At 37.7% G+C, this 25,145-nt stretch overlaps 1 protein-coding gene across 2 annotated transcripts in view; it reads right to left on the reverse strand.

Annotated features, from left to right (window-relative positions):
• The window catches only part of LOC101746515 (E3 ubiquitin-protein ligase znrf2), a 107,860-nt gene extending 83,400 nt beyond the window's left edge, over positions 1 to 24,460 (reverse strand). The window contains exon 1 of one of the 2 annotated variants that reach the window (XR_009974233.1): positions 23,704 to 24,351. Coding sequence is in view for 1 of the 2 variants with exons in the window: in XM_004924125.5 (XP_004924182.1) it covers positions 23,704 to 24,070 (367 nt within the window). In the remaining variant the exon portion in view is untranslated. Of the gene's footprint in view, positions 1 to 23,703 lie in introns of both variants that reach the window. The other variant, XM_004924125.5, reaches the window with a different exon arrangement.
• Positions 24,461 to 25,145: the final 685 nt, after the last annotated feature.

Below are 25,145 nucleotides of genomic sequence, written 5' to 3' on the forward strand. Positions count from 1 at the left end.
TTTTTATTTCTATTAAGTATGATAAATGAACTGTATTAAGAAAAATACCACAGCCATTTAAAATTTTGAATTCTTAGTTTGGATTAGTCGAAGTTAGGTCGAGGACGGATACTGCGGACGAGTGGTGAAGATGAATATGAGAGCAGTGGCTTCAGAGCATCAGGGTTGCATGCTCTCATCGAATATGGTGGTAAGCCGCGAATGGCATCTAACAAAGAAAATCGATGAGGTATTGAATCCGGGTCCCCTAGAACAGTAGTCCAGGTCACGAAACTTACAACCGAGGATTCGGTCCAATAAAAGCAATTATGTTTTAGCACCACCTACTGGTGGTAGGACCTCTTGTGAGTACTGGCGGTAGGATCTCTTGTGAGTCCGCACGGGTAAGTACCACCACCCTGCCCATTTCTGCCGTGGAACAGTAATTAGTTTCGATTTGGAGGGTGTGGGCAGCCGTTGTAACTATAACGACCTAAGAACTTATATCTTCTGGTGTATTTACGTTGTAGATGTCTATGAGCTCCGGTAACGACTTGACACCAGGTGGGCTGTGAACTCGTCCACCCACCTAAGCAATAAAAAAGAAGAATCTGAAGAAACTGTTTCCATAAAAGATACCGTATAGACAATGCGACAATAGCTTCAGTTCAGTTTCAATTCTTTGTCCTTTTTATCTTGAATATATACTTATCAAACAAACATACATACAAACAGTATCGACTCATAGCAATTGTAATATTTGCGTAGCGCCACGACAAGGTCACAAAACATTTATCATTACAATAGATCTCTACGTAGCCTTAAGAAGCTAACAACAGCGCTATTGTAAGTAAAACCCAACTTTAACGTTTTTACGATGTAAATTTTTGGTACGTGCCGTTTTCAAACGTTAGAGCAATAGCTTTTCGTGTGGAAGCACGTGTGAGTATTGTGGATTATAGAAACGTTAACGTAACTGTGGTGCTCCGGTTGTAGATTCTGCGAAGCACTGCTCTGGCTAGGGCTAGTGTTAGCAACATCCCAGGTTAGAGCCCCGTGAGCTCACCTACTTGATCGGTGATTCTTTATTTTTTATTTTTTTGGAACGAAGTTCCTTGTCGCGCGTTGTGAAAGGGGGCTAGACAGAAAAAATTCTTACGAAAAGTTGTCACGACACTTTTTAGATCCGTCATTCTGACCAATCAACGTGTAGGCGCTTATCGCGTGACATTGCTCGTATCCGATTGGTCCGCGTAATGAGTACAGTTTCTCGAGATAGCGTTTCAACAATAGTAATTTAGTTCATAGTATTGTTTTTTTCTTCTTCATAATGCCGTAATTTATTATTATAACTTAAAAAAAATATTACAATTCCTTCACTAATTAATCGAAAGGAACTACGTTCCATCCGGGTGTCCCTTGACACCTCTGAAGTTTTTTTTTATTGCTTAGATGGGTGGACGAGCTCACAGCCCACCTGGTGTTAAGTGGTTACTGGAGCCCATAGACATCTACAACGTAAATGCGCTACCCACCTTGAGATATAAGTTCTAAAGTCTCAGTATAGTTACAACGGCTGCCCCACCCTTCAAACCGAAACGCATTACTGCTTCACGGCAGAAACAGGCAGAGCGGTGGTACCTACCCGTGCGGACTCACAAGAGGTCCTACCACCAGTAATTACGCAAATTATAATCTTGCGGGTTTGATTTTTATTACACGATGTTATTCCTTCATCGTGGAAGTCAATCGTGAACATTTGTTTAGTATGTATTTCATTAGAAAAATTGGTTCCCGCCTGCGGGATTCGAACACCGTTGTATCGCTAGATACGAATGCACCGGACGTCTTATCCTTTGGGCCACGACGACTTCAAGGCATGACCCCTCGAGGTCACTAGAATAGGTAGAAATAAAAAGTAACTATGCTTGGGAGACTATCGCGATCCGAATTGTCATCGTTTTCATTAATTATACAGAATCATTCTTTTCAACCATAACTAAGACGAATTACTGTTTAAGTAAAACTTGAATTTTTTGAAATAAGTAATCAATTAAAAAAGCTGTTCGTAGATTTACATTACTTTCGAGGGAAACTAGCTAAATTTGATAATACGCTATTCCTTTTAAATTCGGAATTTGCGTAACACTAGCGTCTTTGCGGCTGAGTTTTGAATATACATAATATGTAATTCTACAATTTCACGAATCAACAAGCCAATTGGTCTACACGTTTGGGCTCGTCCAATAGCAGATATGCACAGACACATCAACCACAAACAGAAGCAGAGCAATACCTAAAACACTTTTCGCAGTTCCATAAGAAAGGAACCCATCCCCTCCTCGCGTCGTTTCCTCACTGCTGAGGGTCGTGACCATTATATTTCGACAGGATTTTACTCCTTGTAATGTCCCGCCAGCGCCTCCAATCATTGGCCGCATAAAGGGCGTCGTGTAATAGGATCTCTAGTGTCCCATAGAAACCGATAGGCGTAATGAATCCCATCACCAGTGCAGGCGTCCAAAAACTTATTACGACAATCCCGAGTATATAAGTGTGTATTTGCTATAATAATATTTTTATTCACTTTACGATTAATCATAAGAATCATGTGTCGCTTTCTTCTAACTTGATCCGTACAAGTCACCAAAAAAGTCTTCATACAACACGAACTTCAAATGAAGATCTATCAACTACTTTAGTCACAGGGAAAATGCCTCTGAACTCGGAGCATACACGAATCTTAATAGAGCGCAGTTTCGATATTGGCTACATAATTACAATTTCTACAAAAACATTACACCCTTTACACGAAAATTTTTTAAGAGTAAGATCGGCAGCTTTGCTATGTGTTAAGCATTGCTACAGCTTAGAGATCCTCTCTTTAAGCCGCCTATTAGCTTAGGTAAACATTCATTGTCGCTTTCTCAAAATTTAGATCGCTAAATCAAATTGAAATGAATAATTTGAGAAAATATTTCACGCCGTTAAACAGGTTAAAATTATGGTTTGGGCCGAAATATTCACAAGCCATCAAACACTCTCTTTAACGACCAAGCTGTTCTGCGCTGTCCAAACTATTTAATGGGGTCGGCCCGTGGATTAAAACTGCGAAAATGGATATTATTTGAGCGGAGGGTGGTTACGCTGAAAATACTTGTTTCAAATTCAATATTAATCTTGACATAACGAGGCCAGTATTTGGGATTTTCTTATAGGTTATGGATTTGAAACCTCGCATGTAAGGGAAAAGAACAACTATATCGACAACTAAATGTTTTTTTGCAAATACAAAGGCTCCGACCTGAAATCGAACCATTGAATCAGTACAATCTTAGTGCAATTGTCAGCCTCAGTAATTACTAGACTAAGTGGGCGATAATTAGATAATACTTACATACATAGGCAGACAACACAACGGTCAATAATGTAATTGATAAAATTTTGCAAAAAATGAGTAAACGTCTATTTCTGTCACTGTCGGCCCGACGCAGCGCTCAGAAGTTCTGAAAGCCTTTAAAAAGCAACGTGATTGCTACCACCCACCTTGAGGTAAGAGGTCGAATTCTAAATTCTATTATAAATATCTGCCCAACTTTACATCAGGACGCATGAGTGCTTCCTGGCAGACATAGACAGTGCGGTGGTACCTTTAGTCGACGTGGCCTGAAGAATAAGATGCCCGGTGCATTCATATGAAGCGACGGAACTGTGCCGGTGTTCGAATCCCGCAGGCGGGTAGGTACCAACTTTCCTATTGAAATACGTATTTGCCAAATCAAATCCACATAATTAAAATTATCCTAATTACTGGTGGTACATGTCGTGCGAGTTCGCACGGGTAGGTACCGTCATGCCTATTTCTGCCGTAAAGCAGTAATGCGTTCCTGTTTGAAGGGCGGGGCAGCTGTTGTACTGTAAAAAGTGAAATCTTAGAACGTATGTCTCAAGGTGGGTGGCGGCATTTTCGTCGTAAGTATCTGCTGGCTCTGGTAACCACTAACACCAGGTGGGCCGTGATCTCATCTACCCATCTACGAGTAGTGTATGTATGTAGTGTAGGTATTGACATAATTAGATGTATGTCTGACAGCATCATTTGATCATCTGCCAGTGACAACCATAAAAAAAATTGCACACATCAACGTCTGTCTGTTTCATATAAAACGCCAACTTTATCACATCATTGGAGAAACAGGTTCAGTCGAGTACATTTCGTTAAATACGTAATACTCGTAATTAACATGTTCCTTTGATACGTCTCGGTTTGACTTTCCGCGGAATATTTTCACGGTTTTTGAACAGCAACGTCGGGTTAGCAACGAAAATAAATCGTGCAACATGCGGCCTTGCGAGAATTGGGCTAACCGACTATTTTTGATGCACCATATTGTTCCTGAGTGCACTAAAGAACTGATCCTTGATTTATTTTAGTACTGGGCCAGAATTGTTTGGGAGCCTACAAGTATGTATCTAATTGCCAGGAAACTCCAGATAAAAACGGCGCTTGACAAGAGCAGCTAGTGCTAGATGACAACACGACTAAGCCACCTTCTACTATATGAAACCTAGTCTGAGATGGCAATTCGACGAAAATATAATATCTTGCTTGTGATTAATGCGAATTTTATTGGTTTAGAAGATTCAAAATAATACTCTAATTTTCTATTCACGAATATCGCCACATTCTCGTTTTAAATTTACTACTTACCGCATAGTTTACAGGCCTGCTCTTTATCGACAGCCATATATCACACCCTCCAGAGTTATTATACAGTTGCTCTGGCACTTTATTTACTAACGAATAGGCCACTCTAGATAAATTTTGATACGTAAACTAACTGTGTTTGTTTAAGCTAAAGAATACTAAAACATCTTCCATTCGAAAGGACTGAAAACAATAAACTTACACTCTACAAAACCATAAACTTGCCAATATATAAATCGTACACAATTCCATTCGCCTTGATTGTCACTCAAATAAACTTTACAAATTTCTATTAATAAAGTTGAAAGGGCTTTGCCCTCCCTCTGCACCTGTTACAGCCAGCTATTAATAGCTCGGCGCAAATAATATTCTACGCAATCTCTATCCTACTTTTACTGTTAACACCTAATTACAATTGTGTATCAGTGAGAAGCAAAGAAGTTTGTAGGGTAGGTCATGATACACTGACAAATAAATGTCAAGGTTAGATTCAAAAAACTTACTAACTACTACCAGTTCATGTGCAAATTTGTTTTTTTTCGGACCTCAATACTGTCACTATATAATTTTATAGCATTTATAGCTTAGATGGGTGGATGACCTCTCGACCCACCTGGCGTTAAGTGATTACCCATCTACAACCTAAATGCTGCCACCCACCTCGAGATATGAGTTGTAAGGTCTTAGTTTCAACGGTACAACAGCTGCCTCACCCTTCAAACCGAAACGCATTACTGCTTCACGGCAGAAATAGACGAGGCGGTGGTATCTACCCGTGCGAAGTCACAAGACATCCGACCACCAGTTGTTATTGTCATACCACCTAACAATGTTTATTGTTGTGCCTCTTATCATTAGGTCAAAATTGCTTTACTATAAACATAATCTAGTCAAATTACGTTTTTGTTCTTCTCCTTCTGAGTCAGTCTCTTCATTGCTAAAGGTCGTGTCTAGTTTGAAATGTTGACCACTCGATGCACTAGACTTCCCCACGTAATTACGTTCGAAGATGAACAAAAAAGACAAAAGGGCTAAAGTTGGGATTTGCTACAACACGTGTATTATTTACAAACCAGATTATTAGTTTTCAGCGGAACAATTAACAAGCCTAGTTACGGAAATAATTGGATAATAAAGAGTGTCTGTCAATAGTCAAGAATTATGTGAAAAAGTCAGCCTTTAGTGGAACGGTAATAAACATTCGTGGTCTTACGAGTATAGATAAAGATACATTGAGTTGATTCTGGGATTTTGTACGTTACAATATGTGTTTTCAATTAACTTCCGAGCAAAGCCACAAACAATGTCGAGAATGGCCTTGTCACAATGACTTCGGTATCTCGAATGACTGACGCAAATGAATCGAACATAAATGTAACATCATACACTAATTCTATAAATTCACTAAAAATTGATAATATCTTCTTGCCCGGATTGGTTGAATATTTCACTACTATCGGTTCATTAATCACTATATTAAGTTCGACCCGCTCTACCGATAAAGTTGAGATACATCAAAGAAAATTTCGATACTTCATCAATCGAACCGCATTCAACAAGAAATAAAGACGTGTGTTGCATTTCCTTCGGTTTTCACGAATTACGAGTAGACTACTTTTACGATTTAATCTCGTGTTTATTATTTCCGAAATTTGGAATATTTTACAGTTTTCGTGGTCACAGACGACTAAATAACATTTCAACAGCGTTCGCTACACGTTGACATTTTCTATAATGGTGACTACCGTCTAATTTTCTTTAAAAGTATTTACGTTTACGATGCCATACACATAGTTAAAATCAGCCGATACTCATGGGGACTGGTAGTTTGTTTGAGTTGAGTTTTGATCTTGACGATAAGAGGATCTCAGGTGATAGATAACCTCCGAACCATGTTTTCTATTAAAGTTTGAGTACTTTTTATTTGAATGACCTGCAGTGCCATAGGTTAAGGTTTAGTTTTTTTAGCGAGTATCTGAATTTTGAAAAATCTTATAGATCGATTAGAACCACTGTTCAGAACATGTTTACATCCTTATAGACTTGGGTACCCGGTTATTGTTGACATCCGCACTGTGCTCCTTAACTCTATCAGAAATGTATCTGAATATAAATCGCAATCACGGCGTTTCCAAAGAGTCATCAATACTGAAATAAACACACGCACACACACAATCTTCAACGAAAAACAAACAACATAAAACCGAACTAAAAGTCGCGTAGTCAGGATATCCGTAATACGAACGACATTAACGGATTTATGACATCATATTTCTCTATAAAAGCATCATATAAAACCAATAACAGTGCATGAGGATAGATCACTTACACTATGTTCTGGTCCGAAGCCAATTTGCAATTTATTCAATGACGTAAAACGCTACTTTAGTTTTGAATTGGATAAAAAATACGCTTTCACGGTTGATTAATGATATTTTAGTCTGCCGCTGGACCGAGCCGGGGATTTCCAAAAGCCGTTAATATTGAGATCAGCTATTTTTTCACGTTATACGCTGACAAAAACATATTATGTTAATTACCTTGAAGTTTAGCCGTAAAAGTTTATTCTGAGTACAACACTCGTGGTGTTCACGTGTCCCGATATTCTCGAAAATACAACACATGCTACATTTAACATATTTGTATTTCATAATATGTAGTTCTAATAGATGTACCCAGTATATTTATTTCTTCAGAGATCTTTAGATTTTCATCTACAGCTCAAAGCTTAGTGTCGACCTCTGAATAAATGATCTGAAGTTTAGACGAAATAAGACTACTTTAGTGTTACTAAGAATTGCTTTATCGCACTTGGTCATATATTTTAGATAAGATTTGTTTTAAAAAAATATAAATATTATAATAATCTAAAAGTATGTGGAAATTTCATGGAGAAAAAAATATGTTTCAATTATTTTTTTAAAAACAATGTATGTTTTAATCAAATTTTATATAATAAATAGCCTTGGAGTGAGGAAGTGACAAAATACAATTCCCAGAACCTTATTATGGAATGATTGGAAAATAGAATCGACATTTTTGAGCCAGCTCCGTTAATTTCAAAAGCCTGGGTTCTCTCTCTGACTTGCCAACATATGGGGGTGCTACAAGAAATTTTAGTTATATTTTTCTAGAGCACGTAGACTCCCAATCCACCAGACATCCGGCAACATTATTTAGCTGTTGTCTATTTACGTTGTTTTATGTTCCATTAGTATTGTTTCATTTTGCTTCCCTTGTACCCCAACCCTGTCTCTCATTCAGGAAATAAATCTTTAAGAACGTCAAGGCTTAGATAACGTTATATGAGGCCCTCAAAATCTAGGCCATTACCGAACAGATTAGAAAAAAGCTTTTCGAATTGAACTCGTAAAAGCTTTATATACTACGTAAATAGACTGTGATGACATGTTTTCATGTAGTTTATTTCCGAGTACAATAAATGATTAAGAATTAAATCGCCTGTGACATTTACGACACTAACAACGTAGCCGGGTCATTGCCAAGGAAAAACTTTATTCCGCCCAAATATATATCAATCGCTCTCACACACCACAATTAACAGACTTTTTATTTGTTTAAATTAAAATAATATGTGTGGATCTAAAATAACATTCACTGCTTTACTGCAATGAAAACAATAGGATACAAAAGAGACTATATAGAAATCCTTATATTTTACGTTAAGTCTTAAAAAGCTCTTTTTTAAATGTTGTCAATTAGTGAAGAAAGTGAGAAAAAGAAGTTAATGTCACTGATGTAGTTGTGGCAGATTATGGCAGATAAAGGGCAAGTCATAATTTCATTACTGTGTAGTGTGCAGCTCGCCTAACCTTATATTTGTAACTGCACACACTAAATTATAAGAGTATTACACGAATTGTCGACTTGAACAGTTCTCTTTTATTTCACCTACAACACTCCAATACAACTGTGACCAAATGCCTATTGAGGAATAAAGCAAAGGATGACGCACGTATAGAAGAAATACTAAGCACTCAAGTATATTATGAAGAATAAAAAATTCCCATTACCTATTAGGTGCAAGGTTAATCATACGTTCATTTTCCCAAGTATAGCACACAGTTATGTATGTGGTTTTTCACTAAATTACTAGGAAAAGTTAGCTGGATGAATATTGAATTGTGTGGAATATACTAGGGCTTAGGAAAAACGATGGAGTAAGAAGTGACAACATTGGTCGTAGAACAAGAGTCGCACATAATAATTAGCAGTGAATTTTCAAATTGGTTATACATAGGTTGATACGGAATTGCCAATAACGATAAAGGTTGCGCATTGGTATCCGAGGCAATACTTTAGATAGGAGAATGAAATAACAACAATAATGAGAATGAGATAAACGAATACCAAGAAATGGGACGTCTTGTAAATACCAATAACAGTTTAATGTTTGTCGAATTCTTATTTATTTGAATTTCAAATTCATTGTTAAATTTAATGTTAGGTGAAATTAACTGTAAAAAGTCTGTCAAGAAAACAATATATACCTACTATATTTTAATTTCATAAATTAGAAGTAGCTAAAAATATGGATCTGAATGTTGGGCGACGAAAGTAAAGTAAGTAAAGCATGAAAGAGGAGTGCATGCGGCAAAGATGCGAATGTTGAGATAGATGTGTGGAGTGACAAGAATGGACAAGATAAAGAATGAGTATATCAGAGGAAGTGTGAGAGTAGCCTCGGTAATCAACAAATTAAAGAGCGGACGGTTAGCGTGGAATGGACATGCGATGCGCAAAAAGAAGATGCATGTGACTAGGAGATGTATGGAAATGGTAGTGCAAGGAAGAGGGGGAAAAGAGGTCGACCAAAGAAGACATGGATGGAGTGTGCGAATGACGATATGAGAGAGAGATAGGAGTGAGCGTTGAAGATGACGGCTAATAGAAGATAATGGAAGAGAAACATTAGCTGTGTCGACCCCACCTAGTTGGATAAGGTGGAGAAAAAGAAGAAGAGAAGTAGCTAAAAATAAAATTTGCCAAGCGTCTCCCTTAATGTCTTCGACGCTCATCAGTGACTACAGAACACTTCACGACTCCCGAATTTCAAAACATTTTTGTTGTTGCATTAAATCCTAAACAAAATGTTTCTCTTTCAATCTGACGATGCGTGAAATTGAATGTGCAACGAAAACAATCTGCAATAGGACAAAAAGAATAAGTTTACTGTAATCTTTGTTAAGACCGTTCGAGCCCTAAAAAAAAGTTAGTAACCGAAATCCTAGTACGTTTGCACGCAACGTGTTCTCTGATTTTATAGTATGACACCGCAACGGTCCGCACCAGACGATCAGCAAATCGAAGGAATAGCCCTGATGAAGTCGCGATGTGAAATAACAGTAAAAACACACCTTGGTTTGATGGTCTGTTTATATTGCCTCCACATCATGAACATCGTCGTTGATGTCCACTTTGAAAAGGCGGCACGATATGAGAACCCTCTTGTCGTGGCCCCTGGAAACTACATACCCGATCCTGTAGACCGAATGGTAAAGAGTTGACGTCGCCCAAAACACGTCATTACGGATCCTCCCGATCCATTAACGGTACCACAAGCACCGGTTACTATCTTCGTCGAACCCGTCGCTCACGACGAAGAGCTCGACGAGCGAATTAACCCACAGGCACAGCCCACTGAGTTTCTCGCCGGATCTTTTCAGTGGGTCGCGTTTCCGATCCGGTGGTAGATTCTGCGAAGCACTGCTCTTGCTAGGGTCAGTATTAGCATCACTCCGGTTTGAGCCCCGTAGCTCACCTACTAGTTAAGGTTACGCTGAAATAGCGTCTCAAGGCTATCAGCTTAGGTAGGGAAAAAAAGTGGTTGATGACAATAAATATTTCATTACCAAATTAAGTACCTATGAAATAGGCAAGGTTAATTCTTTAATTCAACCTCAAAGAGTTCAGCGACCGATGAACTGGACGTCGATCTTCGCAAAGCCACGTGACTTTCTAAATGAAAACTTTCATTGCCCCTGCCAAGATTCGAGTGCATTTACCGACGGGGGTTCAGAGACCGACAATAGGAGTTTAATCGGGTCTCGGTAAACAAGAACACTGGCGGAACTCCAAACGTGAATTGATTACTGCATTTGTTTTCAAGAAAAACAAGTTTTTCAATACATTTTAAATCGGCAATCAGCCGCAAACGAATGTATATACTTAGGCCTCTCCTATAGCTTACCAGAGTGACTGGTTTGAGCAACCTACGCTCTCTGGTGCTACCTTTGCTGGATTATGTTGTACTTTTTACTGGCATTAATAGACAGATGAATACATGGTCTCCCGAATTTTAGGCGATTATTGGAAATTCTAGAAATACGCAAAGACGCATACCTACTTCGAAAGAAATAACACAAAAGTTTGCCGTGGATTATAATAATAACATTTTAATAATCAGGTTAAAAACTGCGAACTTGAAGCTTTGTCTCAATCTCAATTTGTTTCAGGGATAAAATGAAGTTTCGCATAAAGTTTACAAAGACCCTGAACACAAACAAAGCTAAAAGAGATAATGACGCTTCTAATGGCAAAAAGAATCTTCAAATACAGAGTTTTCACCTGGTTGTTAACTAAATGAGTGAATTATGTGAATCAGTCACTGTTAATTGGTTGAATTTGCGGTTTTTATAATTTACGAGTTTCATGTACTTGAAAACAATTTAATACTGACAGAACAAGCCATTTCTACACGAGCCAAATCTAAATATGCTGCAGTTTTGAAAACTGACCAGTAGCACCATTTCAAATAAGCATTTCTTGACCAAAAGACACTCATAACACTGCTGGATCATGAGCTACACGGTAAGAACGAATCAGAAGCTTCAAATGGAGTCATAAAACGTATATACATATTTTTTAAACACGATACTTTCATTACATAAGCCAGAAACCATTTCCCTAATTTCCGAACAATCCGTTTGACGGAACGATCCTATCGAGATCTTGCCAATGAGGCGAGCTAGCACGCGGCCACTATTTAAAACCGAATGTGGGGCAAGTCAGTGGGTCGTTACAGCGGGACGCATGTACACTGTTAATGGGAAGCGCTCGTGCGTTTTATTCAGCACTAAGATTTTGAGTTCGAAGACGCAAAACGTACTGGCGACCCCTGCTGACCTGGGACCACTTGATCATCCCATCATTAAGTTCGTATTGCACATTGCAAATCTGTTTAATTAAGTTCGGATAGGTCCAACCAAATATCTGTGTATGACGGTGCGTCATACACACACAATGCGACAGGGCGTCTCCATAGCTGATTCTCTATGTTCTTTGCGTTCGTGATCATCAGGATAAGTTTGTTAAAAATATTTTTTTTTTTTAAACTTCACGACATATTTATTATGAGCAATAGAAAAGTAAGGCCGTATTTTACTATTATATTATACAAATAGATATAGTGACTGACAAGATACTTGCAACGTCTTTCGCATCTATGCGGGTCGGGTATAAACAGTAGACGCTCAGTAACTGATAAGAGTGGTGATAATAATTAATATTTAATCAAAACCTGAAAACGTAATTAAAGTGTGAATTGAACCAAACACAACCAGGCAGCCACTGATTATGATCGTATCGTCGCTTGATAAAACAGCCCACATAGATTCATAAATCTGATTCCTAATTTGATTATCGTCATTTGCTGTTGATCAGTATACAATGTAGAAAATAAATGGCGAAGTTATCAGTTCAAAATATATATACGTCGGAGACGGTCGTTTAGTTTGGTAGCAAAACGAAGCGCAGCACGATTCACGAGAGGTGACAACGCGACCGCGATGTCGTCAGAGCTCGGCTACCTTCGTGCTACGACAGAGCCTAGCCGATGGAGGAGCACTAACTACCCAACCAGCCTTCTTGAAGAGCGGTGCCTCCGTCCTAAGAACTGTCATTCTTTTTCGTTTGCTAACTGCAAGAAAAGATTTTTACTGGTGGTAGGACCTCTTGTGAGTCCGCATTGGTAGGTACCACCGCCCTGCCTATTTTTGCAGTGAAGCAGTAATGCGTTTCGGTTTGAAGGGTGAGGCAGCCGTTGTAACTATACTGAGACCTTAGAACTTATATCTCAAGGTAGGTGGCGCATTTACGTTACATATGTTTATGGGCTCCAGTAACCACTTAACATCATGTGGGCTGTGAGCTCGTCCACCCATCTAAGCAATAAATAAAAAAATTGCTCGAAGGCATCAAAAGGGTTTTGTGTACTCAATATTTCTCTTAACTCGATGATGTCTGATGATGGTCTTAATAATGCGGTTTCGCCGACATATATTTAATAACAATTGTCAGTGTGAAGCTGCCCCTTATCGGCGCGTAATACTAGCCAGGTGTCAGCCGGCAACCGGCATCTATTTTAGTAACGTAACGCAAACTTCACATCAGTCACATTACAGAGGTAATTAGCGACACCGTAACCGATTACTAATTAATTGCAAAACACACTCGCTTCTATCGTCTCTTTGAATTATAGGCTTACCTGCCGTTTCGTCAGAATTTAGCTCGACTCTAGTTAAATCTTGTGGCGTATACCTACTTGGAAAATTTGGTACGCGGTACCAGAACATAGGTACATGTATCGCTAGATACGAGCAGGAACGTTTGCCGATTTACCTATTATTAGCACTGGATTATTCTGGGATAAAAGTCAGCTTTTTAAACTTTCTTTATAACGTGGTAAATGAATATTCATTTAGAAATGAATATTGTAATGAAAAAAATAGCGTCTTGTTTCGCTTTGTATTTTTTACAATTCGCCCGGAATAATCGATTTTATGTAAGCCCCTGATACGTCAACTTAAATGGTTATTAAAATCGAACATTCCGGAAAATTCTAAAAAATCAAGCATTATGTTTTTACAACAATATACTTTATCAGATATCACTTATGATCATAGTGCATTACGTTCAGTTGTAATCAACTTAAAAAATTATGTATTTCACTACATACTGTGTAGCATGAATATAGGGTACTAAGAACTTAAGTATTTAAGATGGTATTAAAAATATTAGATTAGCCATATCTAAACAGAATATATGCATTAAAGCAACTTCACCATATTTTTTCAAACATCGCCCGAAAAAAAAGTAATCTGATGACTAGTATATCGCATATCTCCTACGCTATCAACCGTATAGTTATGCATGTTATCGATGGTGATACATGTCACGGGTATGTAGATTGAAAAGCGTGTAGGAGAATACAAAGCCTAGATGAAAACCAGCGTTAATGGTCACTGAATTAAGGCACCAGCCGTCGACAATGACTTTAGTGCTCCTATCATCTGAAGCGTTACGATCTACAACCAGACTCCCTAGGGGATAGCTGGGAATCACAGAAGTGACCCATGCACCAATCGATAGTTAATTACTCTCTCACAAGTTTCGGAAACTTAATTAGCTTTACATTAAACGATTTGATAAACGACTCACTAATTACAACAGGCTGTTATTTCGAAAAGTGATAATTAATCATTGAATTGATGACTTGTTTCCTTTTCATTTGAATGCCAATTTACGTTCGTGTGTATCGAGTTGTTTAACTTGTTAATGATTTCTAATACTTTTGGAAGCGGGAAATGAGGTACGGACGCCGAAGTTTCTAATTGATTTTAACGGTAGGTAGCAGCTTGGCTCTACCCCTGGCATTGCTGACGTCCATGAGCGACAGTAATCACTTATCATCAGGTAGGTGGTACGCTCGTCTGGTTTTTTTTTGTATTGCTTAGATGGAGGGACGAGCTCACAGCCCACCTGGTGTTAAGTGGTTACTAGAGCCCATAGACATCTACAACGTAAATGCGCCACCCACCTTAAGATATAAGTTCTAAGATCTCAGTATAGTTACAACAGCTGCCCTAGCCTTCAGACCGAAACGCATTACTGCTTCACGGCAGAAATAGGCAGGCAGAATGCTTACAAAGGCAATAAAAAAAAATCGCGAACTTCACCTTTGTCTCTGGTTCCTCACAGTATACATCCGCAGTAATGATGATGCCATTTACCTTGGTTAATAGTTCGTCCCCGCTGCAAACTACACGACAACGCCCAACCACACACGGCACAACGATCTCATAAGCTACAAGAACTAGGGTTAAGAGTATTGCGTCAACCACCGTACTAACCAGACTATATGCCGACCGACTTCTACTGTTTCCAAAGTTTGTCGAACTATGTCATTTATCTGTACACTGTACAAGTCAATAACATTTAAGTTTTTTTTTTATTGCTTAGGTGGGTGGACAAACTCATAGCCTACCTGGTGTTAAGTGGTTACTGGAGTCCATAGACATCTACAAACGTAAATGCGCCACCCACCTTGAGATATAAGTTCTAAGGTATCAGTATATGTAGTTACAACGGCTGCCCCACCCTTCAAACCGAAATGCATTACTGCTTTACGGCAGAAATAGGCACGGTGGTGGTACCTACCCGCGCGGACTCACAAGAGATCCTACCACCAGTACAAGTGTCTGTTTGCATTGTAAAATAGTAGCCATTTTAAGGTTACTAGGTAGCAGTTTACTTATCAAAAAAGGGGATAAAAAAGGGGATCAAAAACAGCGAACGGCTCGTATCGTTGTCGTACGAATAGGAATTCTCAACCCCCATAGTGTTCCGTACAAACGGTGGGAAATAAGTCAATCACTAGGTAAATATTCCTGCAGCGACATCATCTGCAGTTAGGTGCGCGTTCTGTAACGATTTCAGACTAGCGTGGGTTTGTGGCGGCTCGCTTCACGAACGGTCTTCGAATAGGAATATTGCCCAAGAGTAGTTCAGCTAATATTCGTGGTTTATTTCGTAGGAACCGTGTCACCGGCGCGGCGTGAAGCTATTAAAATTATATTTGTCGTTGTTATGAAAATATTATAGTTAATCGTAAACTTAACAATTCGGGATCAATTTTATTAATCGCCTCTTACATACCGGCTACCATTTCCAAGAAGGCAGCAGACGTCTTACACATCCATAGTACATGGCACAATACACTACAGCGTTTTCAGCGTTAATCCTGAAGATCCTGATCGGGATAATCGAACAATTTTAAATTAATGTATCGTCATCGACCCTTGATAAGTGTACCAAGTTTTGATTGATTCACGGCGTTTAGAAGGAAGTAACAATCACGTTAAAAAATTCCGTAACAAAGCATAGAAGCTGAAATGGGATATGAAAGGGTAAACTCAAATAATGCCCCGGTGACCCTAAGCAAAAGACGAAACGTTCGACGAGCACATAGACCACCTGGTATTAAACGGTTACCGGAGCCATACAAATCAACAACATAATTGAAGTCAACCACCTAGAGCAGTAATTACGCAAATTATAGTTTTGCGGGTTTGATTTTTAGTACATGATGTTATTCCTTCACTGTGGAAGTCAACCACAAGACGTCCTATCACCAGCTACTACACAATATTTGAACTGAAAGCTCTTGCGTATGAGAGATCGGGCCTGCTCGGATTTGTATAAATGCTCATGTTCGAACGTCGTTGTTTATTCTTAAGAAACTTCTAGAATGCGTAGGGTGTTTCTGCGTGTATATTAATTACACAAAATAATAAATATATCAAAATTAATTTCACTTCGTCAGCAGAATGACGCAATATTAAACATTAAAGTTTACGATCGCAGATCAAAACGTTGGTAACCGTTCAAAATTTATACGCTACAGTTGATATATGTGTATGTACTACTTCACTATTTTTAATGTCTGCTTACATTTGGAGTTACAAGATCGCCACAAATGACGTTATATCATAATGATTTTGTTCTTATTTTCAACTTAATCTTCTTAAAAGAAAAGTCACAGCCCTGAACCGATTAAATGACCTCATCTTGTGAGCATCAGATAGAACCCTTCAAAGCTCTTTGAGCACAACTCGGAAGAGGATCATAGGATCATAGGCAGTCCAATAGTGTACCTAACGTGATTTTCACTGATCAGACGAGGTTCGGGTCACTTGGGAACCGTATCCATTCGTATAACTGCTCCGTATAAAGTGATACCTACCTTAGGGGACTAACAACAGGACTTACCACCATTAATTTTACCTTTGACTAGCAACAATTTTTATAAACAAAACACAAACTGTTGAGTATTTATTAAGTGATGCTAGCACGAGGGTATGCGGCAGGTAGAATCACCGGTAACAACCTGCACGACACCGGAAACCGCTACGAGCGTAATGACGTGACCTTCAGTGGGCTTAGTGTGCGTTTTTGAACTTCTCGATCGCGTAAAACTAAACTCAAATTTGTATGGAGTTAGCACAGCGTCCCTGGCGGCAAACGAAGCAAAGCTGTTCAAACTCCATACAAAATTGAGTTAACTTTTACGCGATCGAGCAGTTAAAAATCTCGCACTAAGCACACAGGAAAATGACGAGCACGGTTTGTGTCTGCTCCAGATCTGCCCTGTCAAAACTTAAACACGAACAATACACTATTAATAATATCCGCAAATTGCAAAATTAATGAGATCAAAGTATTAAAACTGTACACTTTATGTGCAATTCATGGTTTCGTAGTACGTAAGCTTTTAAAAGCTTTATGGGTTTCCGTAAAGTAACTTTGTATTTTATTGAGAAATTGTATCTAGTTGTTTGTTGTTAGAGTCTATAATGCTTGAACTAGAAACGAAGTGGTTTTCACATTGTAAATATAGGTTATTAGTGATGCTTTGAATCCTAAATCTTCTGGCTTGAGCAGAGGGCGCCCACGCGATTCGCCAATATGATCTATTTTGGCCAAAGCGCTTCACTTTAGGCTAAATTAACCCTAAAATGACCTTAGTCTAAGTAAAGTCCGTAGATGCGTATCAAGTGATGCGACTATGGCAGGGTTCAAATTTCTCTAAGTAAATACCTACAGATAACTAAGCATGTGCTCATAAATGAATACCACGAGGAACGAAGAGAGTTGTGTGATAGGCCACCCGCAGTACTGAGCAAATTGCGCTTTTAATGTTGACACCGCGTGTATGGGACCCATTTGGCATGAACGGTAGAGCAGCTTTTGTGCCGATGCGGTTATGTGCATCAATATTTTGTTTTAAGCTGGACAGCAGCACCGACGTGTCTGGCGTCTATGAACTCCAATAACCACTTAACAGTGGTCTGTGAGCTTGCACACCCAGTTTAGCTAGTAAAAATAAGCGCTATTGAAATCCCTTTTAGTTATTTCGGCTGCATGACTCCGAAAATTCTCCTCAGGATTTCATTTAGGCTCGAATGTATATTCATGTACATGAATAAAATATACTTCAGATTAATTATTATTCAGAACGCAATCAGCAGCCAAAAACACGAGCAAACCTTATGACCTCCTGAATAAAACACATACTTGTATAGACGAATCGAGATACGATTTTAGTTTTTCGTTTTCTCTGCGTGTGAATGAACTAAATGCGAAATGTCAGCCTTCTATAATGGAAGAGTCGTATGAAAAATAAAGCTCCGTATACATTAACAAACATCGTATTTGGCAGACGCGTACCTACTTGAGCGATTATACCCGAGATAAATACTGAGGCTGCTACCATGTTTTATAAAAACAAACGCCAAATTCCCATTTACGAACAGATTCCACGAAGTAGCAATCTGGCATTTAAAATATTCATTTTGTTTGATGGCAAGGCATGCGGTGGGTGGGTGCGCTGTTAGGTACTAACATCTCGCTTGTGGATCACGTAGCTTTGATGCTGTTATTACAATACAATTTCGGCGACAATCGTGTTGTGGTCTATGGGCCCATAGTAACCATTATCATCACGTGGGTCATTATCGATCTATGCAAAACACGTAAAAAAATCTAGAGTATAGAAACGTTTCTGTTTCGATTTAATAGTGGCATTTTATCTATCTAATTATATAAAATTCTCGTGTCACCATACTCCTCCGAAACCGCTTGACCGATTCTCATGAAATTTTTTATGCATATTCAGTAAGCCTGAGAATCGGCTACTATCTATTTTTCTAACCTTTAAGTGATAAGAGGTGTTCACGCCAAAAAAATTTTTTTTCTTTTTTTGATATTTTTTTTTTTAATGTTTGTTGTTTTGTTATTTTTAAACAGCATTCCCTCATTGTTCACAGCGCTCCGGGCCTTTTTCACTAATATTCCACATCCTTATACACTTCCAATAAGTTAGTAATTTTTTTTCTACACTAGAAATTCTCTAGAAATCTTATATATGGCAAGACAACGTTTGCCGGGTCAGCTAGTACTAATATATAAATCTACAGTGGTTTTTACGGATGTTCCGTTATGAACAATGACCATTACTGAACCATGCATCCGATTGACTTGAAACTTGGTAACCATATAAAAAATACATGTACTTAATGGATAGGCTAATATTTATATGAGTGTTGGACTCCCTAATCATAATAACAATAAATAATAATGTTAATTTTAAAACCCCAGCGAAGCGGGCAAGTATGGCTAGTCGTTTATATTTTTAAGCGATTACCAAGACGCATATTCCGTAATGGCAATATACTATTATATGTTAACGCTAGAGCGAGAACGTATTTCATGTTAAAGACTCAACCGTCTCGAAAAGACCTACTTTAAATGTCTAAATAACACGGATACACCGAATTATTTTCCTGTTTTCGCATATCGAGGCGAAAGTGTTCAACTCTTAAACATTATTAGAGCTTACGATAACTGAAACTACACAGCTGTGTGATTTGAAATTAGCTGAGTAGGTGTGAAATAAACAAGCGAACAATATAAATCGAAATTAATCGAGTGGATCATTAATTCGAAGCATGACAGGCAGAAAATAGTATCTTTAAAGTCAGCATTTTTTTTTTTGTTTTTACCATTGCCCTTCTTGGCTTACGAGCATACGGGCCACCTGGTAGTGAGTTGCTACCGTTGCCTATGGACTTCAGCAAGGGCAGAGCCAGCAGCTGCGTACCAAAGTGTAAGTTCATGGAAAATTTATCTCGATAGCTGTTTCACTTCATCTCAACTGGTCAGTGAATCCCATAGACGCCCATAGAATCCCATAGACAACAACGTGAATACGCGACATGTATATAGAGACATAAAGGTATTATAATAATATATTCGGAGACAAAGAGAAATCTGTTGTTTGCCAACAAATATATTTTTTGTTTCATTTAGTAGCTATTGACGACCTTTAGCGTAATTATTAAAAAACTTTTTAGCGTAATTATTAAAAATCTATTTTTATAAAAATATGAAATTGTTTAGAACCTACCTTTTCCTCCGTGCTTATTAACCGATCGTCTTTTTTGTTTTGTATTTAATGTTTCTTATCAATAAAACTATTTGGAAACATTCATTTACTCACCTCTGTCAATAAAAAACAAAGGCGATAATCTACATAATATATAAAAATGAAACTGCGCAATGTATGTAGGTAGCACATAATTTCAGAACGCCGGCAAAAAATTGGATAATTCTTTTCTCTTTGTGTCTGTTATTGTCAGGAAAAGGTTCTTATAAAAAAAAAGAAGATTGTGCGGAAAATTAGTACAATTTAAGAAAACTTAACCACCATATTTAATTTTAGTGTAACGTAATAGACAAAAAATGTGAATATAAAACTTTAGATGTCACTAGATCCAGTGATTATGTTCGTATTTCAATTATTAGCCGTATACTAGTATGCTTCAATCTAAGAAAATTAATGAGACAATATTATTTGCTTACCTCAACAAACCTATAAAGTTCCGGTGACGACAATACTATAGAAATTCAAATCTAAAACAATGCAATAGGAATCTATAACATACACACATTAGATTTAAAAAAATAAACCACACAAAAATATAAATAATTTGTAATATAATCTATATATTAATACGTGAAGCAGAAACTTTGTATCCCTTTTTACGAAAATTGCGCGGACGGAGGAGTATGAAATTTTTCACACTTATAGAGAATATAGAGAAGAAGTGCACAATGCTAATATTTTTTTTAAATAATGCATAAAATATACATTAAATCAATAAAGAAAACATTACACACACTACAGACCATGTATTTGACGCACACACGCATGCATACTATTTATTGTCAAACTTGACGTCTGTTGTCAAATTGAGAATAGATTAAATATTGTTTCTCTTTGTTAATATTTTTTATAGTGTAGTCTTGGCGAAATTTGTGATTATAGAAGTATAAAATAAAATCCTAATAGTGTACAAACTTACAATTCCAATTAATTATAGTCGAATTTCGACTACTGCGGGACCTCTAGTATATACAAAACATTAAACAATTTTAAAGAGAATTAAATGAATAATTACAACTAAAATTATAACTAAACACCGTTCTCATCATTGAAAGCTAAGAAATTAATATTTATTATATAATAATAACAATAATATTGCGTGCAAGTTCGAATCGCATACAAAAATAAGTAAGTCTGTGTGTCATTAATAAACTGGAACACTATCATATGGCTGGAGCGTAATGTTCGAAAGATTATTAATAACGTTAGTAAATCGATTTTTCTTAAATTTAAAAATGTCTTTACGAACAAAAATAATCCCTCAGAAGTACAGAATTAAAACTTAGTACACGGTTTCATGAAAGATCACTAAGAAACACCTTTCGTAATATTTTGATTTTTACTCTGGAATATTTTTAGCGCATAATATCAGAATTAAAACTATCCCTGGAATAGATCCTTTGTAAACCGTACTTATTTGCTAAGTTTCAATAAACAAATAAATTGAAGAACATCCTACCTTGAGCTGTACCGGCATTTTCATACTTAGATTTCAGTTTGGCTGCCGTAGCACGAGCGTCAGATCTTACACTGTCCACCGACCTCGTCGTCGTGGTCGTCCTAATCGACAAAGTGGTGGAAAACGTGGAAGACAATGAGGAGCCGAGTCCCAGGCCCAGGGTGGTGCGATAGCGGCGACGATACATAGCGAGACGCGTTTGTGTAACCGAACGATCGAGGCGCAACTGAAATCTGGGTCTGCGTAGGCGACGCGGACAACCCGGAAAAAATCTTTCGAGATTTATTATAGAGCCGATCGTAGACGGGAGACGCGATGTTGGGACAACGGTCGGATCGGGTGACGTGGGCCGATCAACATTCTATCTTACGAAGCGATGGCGAAGATACAAAGCGAACCACAACACGATACCGTCACCCGTGCGATTGACATTGTTCACGTGCCAACCGTGAGCACTCGTGATCTTTAGCATGCTTGTATGTAACGTTTTGAGGAAACTGATAAACGTAGTCGTAAGTGTCCGTTATTAAATAAATTTAAAACACTTTAAGGGTTTAATCTCGTCTTTATTGTTCAGTTGTCAAAGTTGAAAATTGCAAATATGAAAAGCATTAAATGGTAATGAACAAAATAAAATTTCAGTGTAATATTATAACTAGAAAATTGTAGCAATCGCCAGAGATATTTGAGCGATCTGAAATACCTATTTTTCTTTTGTATTTTCACTGCAATGCTTGGTTGTTTGACTCCCGAATAGCAGGATAGCAACAGGTTTACTTTGATACAGTAAATTTCCAATTGATCTGCATTGTATTGAAATAATGGCCTACCCTTAATACTAAAGCGTATGACTACTACACAGCAGAAATAAGTACGATATCACGATAAGTACAATGCTTAGATCCTCTACTAAAATGAGAACAAACTTTACAGATAATTTAATAATTTACATTGCACCAGCAACAGTTAGTGTAAGCTTACAGTTCCAGCAATGAGTGTAACACTTGAGATTTATAAATGGTATGGCAGTCTACAATATGAGAATTTTTTTTCTTCTTTTTCTTTAATTTGAAAAATTTCAAACCAAACTTCCCAGTAAACAGATGTGTCTGATTTATTTAATTAAAGTTTTAATTTAGGGCTGATCAATTTCATTTATTGTACATTTTGTTTAGTTGATTCCATTAAATGTTAGTGGTTTGAAAGAGTGGAAACAATAAATATGTGAAACACAGATTCGTCAAACTAATTATAAGTTATTAGCTTATTTTTAGCAGCTGCTTAAGATTTAATCACACATGTTATTATTGCCATGGTCGCAGACATGTGCAGCTGCTACTAAGCTTTTAAAATCTGTATTGATGGAAGAATATTAATAACACAGGTAATAAGAGTCCGATTCATTTTACTGATAGTAGATAACAAAAAGTAGAAGCAGAATAGCAAATTATATTCCCATAATGTGTTAATGGATAGATGAACTCGCGGTCCCCCTGGTAGTAAGTGGTTGTTAGAGTTCCTCTGTAATATGATTTGAATGCCACTAACTATCTTGAAACAAGTTGAAGTTTCAATTGTAAAATGACCGTCCCACCTTCCAAACCAGAACTCATAATTGGTTTACAGCTGAAATAGTCAGGATATCTTACAATATATCCTACTGTCAGAAATGAATCAAATTCAAAAAATTCACAGTGTGGTTTTATTATACTGTGTTATATCTCCATTGTGACAGTCATTGGTGAACATTAGTCAATTTGATTTCCATGTTTGTTTCGTGTATGAAAAATCTATCAGTGGCATTTGAACACCAGCATTGCCATTAACCTGTATTCTATCCATATGTAAGTAGAAATTATGTTTTTAGTTATTCTTACGCCCATGATGATTTGTTCATTAGTATCTCTTGATGCAATTGTAATAATTTGGAATTTGGAACAGACTTACTATCAACAATGATTAACAGGATTTGATACCATTACTAAATTACTAAATTACTGTATTCTGTACAATTTCTAAATTTTCTTTATTATCATAGCTATTATTGTTATCAAATCTCAGTCAAATACTTTGAAGGAAATTTAATTAATAAATCAACAAACCTTGCCACTATGATGAAAAGATAATTATGTAACTATCACAGTTAATTATAAAACCAACATCATGTTTCAAAACAAAACAAACAACTCACCCTGTCTTTGTTTACATACATTCATCAAGCATGTTTCGGCACAAATAAAAATAAAAACTCACCATTTATTGACCAAATATGTGAAGGCAAGGAGTGCGCTGCGTAAACACGGCCCAGAGCCAGCGACGCCGCCGGTCCGGCACCAGTTTCCTCATTTGAACTAGAATCTGTGTCGGGGCTCGCAGCTGCAGAAGCCTCATAGCTCTGCGAGTTCGGGGGTATGGCTATTGCTTCGTGAGAAGCGTGCAGGTCCGGCACTGAAGACAGAGACCGAGCGCGCTGCCGGTCATTCGACACTTGAATTCCTGGGATGGCTCGCAACAAGCTAAACCCTGCCGCGCCCGACACCACGTCCGACCCGGAGCTAGTCGAGAATGTCCTTGCGCGAGGACTCTGCCCCCCGTTCGCAGTGCTCGCCTTTGCACCCATAACGACTCCGTTACGCAAATCTCGAATATGTCATGCACTGAAACTGAAGATCACGAGAACTCGCGCGATTCGGCCGACGCACCGGCCGAACGCATCGTACGAAGCACGGAAACAATTGCGCGATTAATTAAATTAGCACTTGAAATACCTACGACAAAACGATATCACTTTACTCTTTGCAGAAACGTCGCAAGATTGTAAACAGGCTCTACACTTCTGCAAAATTTTGACAGATTGTCTTAAGACATATGAGACGAGCTTGCGCCTAAACAACACTCTGGAATACAGTCTTTTTAGACAACATTAATTAAAAGTTCTCAGGTTACAACTAATTAGATAATTCTGTATCCAGAATATTTGAATAGCAATGATAATTTGGCACCCATACGTGTACCACTAGTTCTCATATCTGCTGCAGATCATGTGTTTCAATTTGAACGGTATTCCAGGCGAAATATTACAAAAATAAAACTTCGACCGCGCGTTTTCACTCTGCGGTATCTACGGATTACGGTATTCCCGTAACACTAAATGAATTCGTTCATCTATGAAGGCAATAAAACAAAAGTGGAATTCTGAAAATCTAGTAAATTGCTAGTGTAGTTGGAAGGGTGTGGCATAGCCATTTTACTATATAACTGAGAACTAGATCTCATATACAGATATATAGTGAAAAGGCCACACAAAATTAGACACATAATAATATGTTTATAACTGCTTTTTATTAAGAGCACGATATTGCACTCGCTCGGCTACGTTCACGGATTGGAAAACGATCGGGGCGCTAAAATAGCGTAACGCTTGAGCTGATACAGACTGATCTACAAGCATTTGAAACCACAACCATAGTGATCTCATTTCGGGGGTAAAATGCAATTTGGGTAAAAAAATATTTGTTTCTATTTGCGCGAATTCTATCAATCGAATGAACGGGTTAGATTAAATGGAATATTTTAACTACGGTTCATGAACGATACCTTACTTTGTGATTTGGTGACCAACATGTGTTGAAATAAACCAAGTAATTGCGCAAACTAAATGATTTCTTTTTAATTTTGGGACTTATATCACATTT

The sequence above is a fragment of the Bombyx mori genome, chromosome 11 (assembly GCF_030269925.1).
Source record: "Bombyx mori chromosome 11, ASM3026992v2".
In the NCBI taxonomy this organism is placed as follows: Eukaryota; Metazoa; Arthropoda; class Insecta; order Lepidoptera; family Bombycidae; genus Bombyx; species Bombyx mori.